The sequence below is a fragment of the Gobius niger genome (assembly GCF_951799975.1).
Source record: "Gobius niger genome assembly, chromosome: 23".
NCBI lineage: Eukaryota > Metazoa > Chordata > Actinopteri > Gobiiformes > Gobiidae > Gobius > Gobius niger.
This window is the reverse complement of record NC_136874.1, coordinates 12,072,538-12,081,248: the sequence shown is the minus strand read 5'-3', so window position 1 is coordinate 12,081,248 and position 8,711 is coordinate 12,072,538. Positions and strand designations below refer to the sequence as shown.

General features: G+C 44.2%; 1 protein-coding gene across 1 annotated transcript; it reads right to left on the bottom strand.

The window, feature by feature from the left end:
- Positions 1-8,443, bottom strand: lancl1 (LanC antibiotic synthetase component C-like 1 (bacterial)). Its single transcript, XM_079581457.1, has 10 exons — positions 8,326-8,443; positions 6,480-6,570; positions 6,286-6,403; positions 6,014-6,224; positions 4,898-5,045; positions 4,674-4,820; positions 3,516-3,698; positions 2,398-2,574; positions 1,452-1,524; positions 1-395 (listed from the first exon to the last, which is right to left on the bottom strand). Exons 2-10 carry the CDS (start codon positions 6,564-6,566, stop codon positions 319-321), a joined length of 1,221 nt encoding a protein of 406 aa, XP_079437583.1. The 5' UTR covers positions 6,567-6,570; positions 8,326-8,443; the 3' UTR covers positions 1-318.
- Between the last annotated feature and the right edge of the window lie 268 nt (positions 8,444-8,711).

The window sequence follows — 8,711 nt, the reverse complement described above, 5'->3', positions numbered from 1 at the left end:
TTTACAAACATTAGTTTATTTCCAGACAGTGCAAATAACATACTTTTCACTTGGTGTAACTCATATCCACATGATCGTTTTAATAAAATAAAAACATGCTCAAACTAGAAACTGATCTATTTACAAGAAGAAGCAAATTTACACAACATGCACTTTGTAGCACATCTGTAAGAGGTCCTTCAGGGGGAAGAACAGGAGCATGGCACAGACTTTGAAGCGTTGAAAACAAGCAAGTTCATTTTAAGTTGGGTCTAGTATTTCTTTGCGTAATGTGAGTAAATCCGGTGGGAAGGTAATCGGTCGAGTGAACGGCAGGGCTTATACCTCGAACGCGGGGAACTTGGCTCTCATTGGCTGCAGGAAGTCGGCCAGGAAGTAGATGGTACCGGCCATACCTGGGGAAATAGAAGCGAAGAAGTATATTTCTGGACATGTTTCACCAAATTGTTTACTTTCAGTGAAATCTAAACTGTTAATAGGCCTGGAGTCAGACCTTATAATGATATATCCCCCCCATTTTTAGCTAGAGTTCATCTCACCTCATCACAAGTGCATCATTTTATGTTCTATTTGGGCCTCTTTTATTGGACCTTTTCATTTCTTAAAAAAAAAACTTTGATGAGGCCATAGACACATAAAAGGAATTGCGGATAATGAAATAACATTATTTGGTCTGGTGTTTTTTATGTTTGCAAGTACTAATATTTTATTGGCACCATGAAAATAAATGTTTTATGGTTTATGTTCGAGTAGGACCCTGAGATTTTGGCACTCACTTGAGTCACAAAGTCACATTTTATGGCCAAAGCAACACTAGTAAGAAGAGAGATGTTTCAAATGATATTAAAATGAGAAAATTAAGCTGGTTCTATGATCAGATCAGACGATAAACCTCACACAATGGGGACGTTTCATTGTAGGAGCAATTAAACGCTGTAAACGTTGCATAAACTGCTTAGAGAAGGTGTTATCTATTGAGTCTCTTACAGTAGCTCTCAGGTTTATGAAGCAGAAGTAAATTATGTGACCAATACACTCTGGATATTTACAACATACTGACAAGAATTGAAGTAAGTTACCCTTCTGCTCGCTGAATGTACTTTGGTATGATACAAGTTGCACGCTCATGTCTGCAGGAACCATTTCTGTTTGTTAATAAAGCCTGGTAGTAAGAGGAGTAAAGTACATGTAGTCTGCTGCCCCCTTCTGTTCAAAAGAATATTGTGCAACAGAATATAACAATCGATTCTTAACACTTGCAGCTCATCTATCGTTTGCGACATTAACCTGGATATGTCCCGGGTTCAGCAAATGCATTGTTTGGCCATTTTCTACTGCTTAAAGATATTGAATAAATAGTTTTACTGCAGTGTGTTCTTGTAGCTTATGCCTTCGGTGTTTGCTGCGTGTTCGAAATATGTATAGCATGCTTGGATGGTGCAAAATGTTACCTTCAAACAGTGAGAAAGGGGTGTCTGGGGTCCGACAGCCATGTCTGCCATAGTTCATGCACCAGTCTGCGAACTAGAGAGATGGAGAGCGGAATAGAAAGAGGTAGACGTGGAGAGAGGGAGGGGGACAGGAGCAAAGAAAGAGGGAGACAAGAGAGAAAAAATGAGATAGACAGTAAGAAGTGAGAGGTTATCATTCTGTCAAAATGCTCGTCTGAGGAGATCCCTGAAAGGACAACACATGTTTGTAAAGTGCACTTGCAACTCCTCGCGATCTTCCAACTCCTCGCGATCGTCCAACTCCTCGCGATCGCCCAACTCCTCGCGATCGTCCAACTCCTCGCGATCGTCCAACTCCTCGCGATCTTCCAACTCCTCGCGATCTTCCAACTCCTCGCGATCTTCCAACTCCTCGCAGTCTTGCAACTCCTCCTCGCAGTCTTGCAACTCCTCACAATCTTCCAACCCCCCCAGCGATCTTCTAACTCCTCCTCGTGCGCTTGTAACTCCTCAGTCTTGCAACTCCTCTCAGTCTTACAACTCCTGCAACTCCTCGCAGTCTTGCAACTCCTCACGATCTTCCAACCCCCCCCGCGATCTTCTAACTCCTCCTCATGTGCTTGTAACTCCTCGCAGTCTTGCAACTCCTGGAACTCCTCTCAGCCTTGCAACTCCTCACAATCTTCCAACCCCCCGCGATCTTCCAACTCCTCCTCGCAGTCTTGCAACTCCTCACGATCTTCCAACCCCCCGCGATCTTCCAACTCCTCCTCGCAGTCTTCCAACTCCCTGCACTTGCAACTCCTCCTCCCGCGCTTGAAGCTCCTTACAAACTCCTCACAATCTTCCAACTCCTCATTCCTTCTTACGTTTTAAACATGAGATGCAGTTCACATTTGAGACATTTTAAGGATTATCTTTTCAGTCAGACAGGGGGCGCTCTCACCATGCATGCGCGGAACAGGTGCTTGGGGTCCTGCGTGTGCCGGTACAGGGTGAGGAAGGTGTAGGCGTTCCCCGCGGCTCCGTGGCACAGCCCGTAGCCCTTCTTCAGCAGCCCATACCGCCAGACCACCTCTCCACACTGCAGCGCGTCGTCGAGGTACCCCGGGCCGCCAAACACCTACACACAGACGGTTACGCAATCAGTTCTGAAACGCTTATACGGACAAAATGTGACTGAAATACCATTACATTTTACACCCCATTTTTCCCCACTGCTGGTTTACGTCCTGGGACTTTTCAGTTTATTAAACCCTTACCTCCCCACCTGAACCGAGCACATTTTCTCCAGTTTGGCTTTACCCCAGTCCAAAAGCTTCTGGAAAATAGCAACAAAACTGAGACGAAAACAATGATGGAAATGTGACAAAAAAGTGATGAAAAATTGATGAAAAAGTGGCAAAAATGTCACAAAAATGTCACAAGATATTGACAAAAAATTGAAGAAAAAAATGACAAAAATGTGACAAAAAATATGACAAAAATGTGACGAAAAAATGGCAAAAAAATGACAAAAATGTGATTAAAAAAAAATGACAAAAATGTGAGAAAAATTTGAAAATAAAATAAAAATAAAAAAATCGACTAAAAAATGACAAAAATGTGACAAAAATGAGTTGACTACCCAACAAAAAAATTATAGAAAAACAATCTGATGACGTGAGGCAAAAGATCCTCTCGGTTCCGGTGGGAGTTAAGAGGTTAAAGGCATTTCCGGTCCGGTTCACCCTGTCTGTACTTAATGACCAGCGTTCTATACATTATCCCGCTTCTTATATGGCTTTTTGGAAAATCCCATTCAAGTCAATAGAGCTTTCTACTTGTATTGTAAAAGAGCCGTATAATAAGAAAAAATAAAATCGAATCCAAAATCGACATCGATCAATATGGGGAAAATTATCGGGTTTATATATATATTTTTTTATTTTTAATTGCCCAGCCCGATGTGACATACATTTGTAAAAAAGTTATGATAAAGTCTCATGAAGCAGGAAAAATGTCTCCAGTTTCCACCACCAGATGGCCCTGTTGCTCTGTGCTGACATTCTCCCCCGCCTGTACCTTGTAGGCCTGCAGCAGCATGTAGACGACCCCTGGGGAGCCGTGGCACCAGTGCACCAGCAGGTCCCGCTCGTCCCCGATGCAGGGGGGGTAGTTTCCTGTGGGGAGCTTGAGCGCGCACACGTGGTCCACGCTGGGCTTCACCAGTCGATGCAGGTACTCCACGGACCGCACCAAACCTGGCTGAGAGAGGGGGGCACTGTGGTTAGGAGGGCCTGGATGAAGCTCTGTTCATCTTTGCATTGGCATTTCATTAGGGAGGAATTAGGATCGGATGATTTTAGGAAAAAGAAAACATTATATGGGACTAATGAATACTAGCAACAATGGCATAATACACAGGTTTTTTTTAATCCCATTTTAATGCTTAAAACACAATATTTTTAATGTCAGATAAATAATTCTATGTTTTTATCTTTTGAAAAATATCTGGGACATTCTAGCAAACAGATGAATGAAGGAAAATGTGGATATTCAAAAGAAAATTCTCAGCAAATTTTGTGACGGATTGTCTTTTGGATCATATTGCCTGACTGTGGAGTAAAAGAAGAGTAAAAAAACAAAGACTATGTCACTGTATCCAAAGAAATTTACATGAATGCCTTTTGGAATCACAAAACAAACAAAAACAATCCAAATTCTCTAACTATACGAACAATTTTCCAAATGAATAGAGCATTAGACAAAAGCAGAGTGGCCGAGTCTGGCGGAGGATTGTGCCGTATATCCACACCATGGGCCCCGTACTGTATAGAAAATGTAATAAAAGGGGACAGCAGGCTTAACTCATCGTTTGATATAAAAGACGATCTACAACATTTGTCACAACTGTCCAAGAAGCCCCATAAAAACTAGTTTTCGGGGAGTCCAAGTGAACATTGTGGCCGGCGTCTAAGTGGATTTATAGGTGTAGCTGTTACAGGCAGAGCTGCGGTCGCCTGGGGGTGAAATCGCACTTTTACTTACTCCCAGAGGACTGCAGCCGTCCACACGCTTTTCAAACAAACGTCAACTCAAAACACATGATGCAACACAAAAACTTTTCAGGGAAGAGAGGGGGGAAAAAAACAGACGTCTGCTGATGCCGAAACCCCCGATGGGACGTGGCAAACTTTGAGTTTTCGGAGACTTTCTGACCCCGGGAGTTTGTCCGTTTACCTGCATGAGGTAGTAGTAGATGCCGGCGAGCCCGTGCGCCGCTCCCACGTACTGCTCCTGGTACCACTCGAACATCAGCGGGCTCTGCCTCTCCACGCGGAACTTCCTGCTCTGGAGCTCTCCGGACACGATCACTGCCTCGCAGACCTGAGCACACACGACACGTTCGTCGCAAACGTCAGGCCGGAGCTGTTAAACGGTTCTAATCTAAATGACAATGTGACCTGCTGGATGTAGTCCAGGGGGATCTTGTCCTGTCCAAACTGCTGGTTGATGAAGAGGAGTGAGTAGAGGTAGCCCACGCGTCCGTACAGCAGCTCGTCTGGTAGCCCTCCGGAGCCCTTCACCACCGTCTCATAGTACTGCATTAGGCTAGACCAGGAAACATCAGGAAAAATCAACATTTTAAGTGGAAAAAAGTTTACATTTGTGAGTATTTGAACTTGTAGTGACCCAGTGGCTGTATGAGTGGTCAGCATATGCCTTTATTTTCCATCATAGTGGTCTCTAGGACGCTCCAGGATCCATTGTTTGGTAGGATTTCACTGCTGACGGACCCTCTCACCAGAAAACCAACAAAACAATTGATCCCGAAGCGCTGTAGAGACCACCATGAACGAAAGCAAAGGCACCATGCAGACCACTCATACAGCAAGATCTCACATACAAGGTCAACTATGCAGAAACGGAAACTTTTTTTCGCATAAAAAGTTGTATAATTCACCTTTAAAGCTGCCCTAAGCGATATCAGAACTTTTTTATTTTTTTCGTCAGTAGGTGGAGTAGTGAACCCTGCTCTGCACCTCCTCCCTTCACCTGGCTTACCCCCCCCATCACCCACACCCCTCACTCTAGACCACACGCTGCTCTGATTGCATTCAATGAGACACGGAAATGTCACTAAGTTTACAGTGCAGAACTTCTCCCCCTGTAACCCGTGAACGCCTCACTCTCAGCCTCTCCGTGCTGCTGTAATTGTGAGGGGGAAAAAGACCTGAGGGCTCCCTGCAGATATTGGATTATTAAACAGATGAACATTTCATGAGGATTTCAGCTGCATCAGAGCAGGTCGCTCAGATGTTTATCAGTTCACGATGTTTTGGGTGAGGGGTGTGTGTTGTAGGGTGAGCTGTGAGGGAGGTGCGGCGCCGGACTCCTTCTGCCCTGTGGTGCATCTAGCAGTGCAGAGGGCAAAACAAGGTAGCTGAGAGTGGCTTTAATAAATGAATTTTGGGGTAAATCTTGTCTCTCAGCACCGCCTGACCAAAACATCTTCCCACCGCTCTGCTCCCTGCTCTTCAACCTGAGCATGGACAATAAACTTATCACCACACACTGACCGGTTGATGCAGTCGTCGGCCTCCTGGGGCCTCTGGAGCCGATGGTACACCGCCGCGGCCACCGCCAGGGGCCCGGTGTCCCCGCACAGGAAGGTGACGTCGTGGCGCCGGGTCAGACACTGCAGGGAGCGGCACACGTACTCGTGGGCCTTGTGGAGGAAGGACGTCTCGCTGAAGACTCTGTGGAGGTGCAGGTACAGCAGGGCCACACCTGGAGAGAGCGACAGTTAGCGCTACCAACTACACGATAAATCACTTTCTTCAGCCCGTACCTGCCCAGCCTGTGTACGCGGTGCAGTCTCGGGGGTCAGCTGACTTCAGTCCATTCTCCATCACAGCCAGCAGCTCGCTGATTTTGCCGCTCACCCTCTGGGAAAACTCCGGGGTGAGCTAAAGACATGACGGGGCAATGATTATCCTCACGCGCTACATTTGCATATATTTGACAGCACATTCAGCTGCTTACTCTCCCCTGGAAGTCAAAAAGCGCTTGGGTGGACAAAGGGTTCCCGTCATAGTCCGCGTAGGGATTCCTCAAGGCGCGCGTGTCCATTTTTCTGGGTGGAGATGGAAATGGTTAGTTTTTCAAACAGCAGAATCGCATATTGCCGCTTCTTGTGGTGCAAAAGCAACACTAGTACTTTCTAGTCCCCAGGCTTCAGTGTGGAACGACATCCTGAGTGTCCCTGTGGCTGCGAGGACGTCCACGCTGTTGTAGTGAAGTCCTCTCCATGTCTAGTTTTTACACTTAACATTGTCCCAAGAATTCAGCACAACAAGGCTGTGATCGTGTATTTATGTTAAGCTCTTAACCCCCCACCTGAACCGAGAACATTTCCTGTTTGACTTTAACCAAATCTAAAAGCTTCTTACAGCCTACAGGCCAGTGTAATGCCTCGTTTGAAAGCTAAGACCTACAAAACTGATGTAAATGTTTCTTTTCTCTTGTGTTGTTGCAATATTGTTGTCACTTAGACATTTTTTTGTCATATTTCTGCCACATTTTTCTCTTTTTCGTCAAATTTTGTGTCTTTTTTGTCACATTTGTTTATTTTTCGCCACATTTTTGTCCCCTTGTCTTATTCGTCATATTTTTGTCTTTTTTTGTCATATTTTCATCACTTTTTCGACACATTTTTGTCTCTTTTTCGTCACATTTAGTCTCTTTTGTTCTATTTTTGTCTCTTTTTAACCATATTTTTGTCTCTTTTTTGTCATATTTTTGTATCTTTTTTGTCACATTTTTGTTTCTTTTTTGTCACATTTTTGTTTCTTTTTTGTCACATTTGTCTTTTATTAATCATATTTTTGTCTCTTTTTTGTTATATTTTTCGTCACATTTTGTCTCTTTTTTGTCATATTTTTGTCTCTTTTTTGTTATATTTTTGTATATTTTTCGTCACATTTTGTCTCTTTTTGTCACATTTTTCACCATATTTTTGTCTCTTTTTTTGTTATATTTTTGTATATTTTTCGTCACATTTTGTCTCTTTTTTGTCATATTTTTCACCATATTTTTGTCTCTTTTTTTGTTATATTTTTGTATCTTTTTCGTCACATTTTTGCTTCTATTTTGCCATGTTTTTGTTTCTTTTTCGTCATCTTTTCATCACTTTCCCGCCACATTTTAGTCTCTTTTTTTGTCACATTCTTTGCCAGGAGAGAGACATTTTTGTCAGGAAAGAGAATGAGTTTGGACTCCAAGAAACAATCTAAAACATGCCCCACTGAAATAAATTCCTCTCTAGCCTATGTGATTTGAAAAAAAGAGCCACTAAATAGCAGTACAGCCATAAAACCAATGGCAACTCTGTGGACGTGAATTCTACCAGAGAAGTTGATCAGAAACAACATGGACGCCATTCCTGTCTGCTGATTTCTCTCCCAAACACACGGTCTCTCATCCATGAAGTTATTGGTCTCGGCCTCTGCAGCTCCAGCTGAGATTTCGACACCACTTTTCCTCGCACATGAACCCATCCTTTACGAAGCACGATCGACGAGGGGCGAGTTTCGCAGACATAAAAGAGAGTTATCGATCTTATAAGAGGGGGCAATAAAGCCGCGCGGCAGTAACGGCGACGTGATTCTGCGGGGAGCACACGCCACACACCCACCCCAAAACAAACACTCACAGCTTTAAACGCCTTTAGCTGCCTCTGTTCTGCTGCAGACAGGGCCAGGTTAGCCTAGCCACAATGCTAACAGCTCGCGCCAGAGCGTCACGCGGCTCCGCACCAGCTCGCGCAAATGTTCTAACGCAAGAGCAGAAGCTTTACGTGCTTTAAAAAGAGAAAAATACTCAAATATACCTCGATATGTGCGTGCGTTGGGGCTTGCTCGCTGACTTGCTCGTGAGGCTGTTACGTGTTGTTATTTCGGACGCGCTACCGCCATCGTATGGGCTGGAATAGTTACTGCCGCTGCTTCTTCTTCGTCTGCTTTTGGATTTCAATGGCGGCTGGCATCCACAACATGGTGCATTTGCCGCCACCTGCCGGGCCTGCTGTGAGTGGTCACGAGATACGTTGTTACATTTTTTTTAATTTATTTTTATTAACCTCTTAACTCCCACCTGAACGGATCCCATTTTCTCCTACCCAAATCAAAAAGCTTCTTGGGGAAAAAGCACCAAAACAGCCACAAAAAATGAGAAAACAAGGATGTAAACGAAACAAAAATGTGACAAAAAACACCA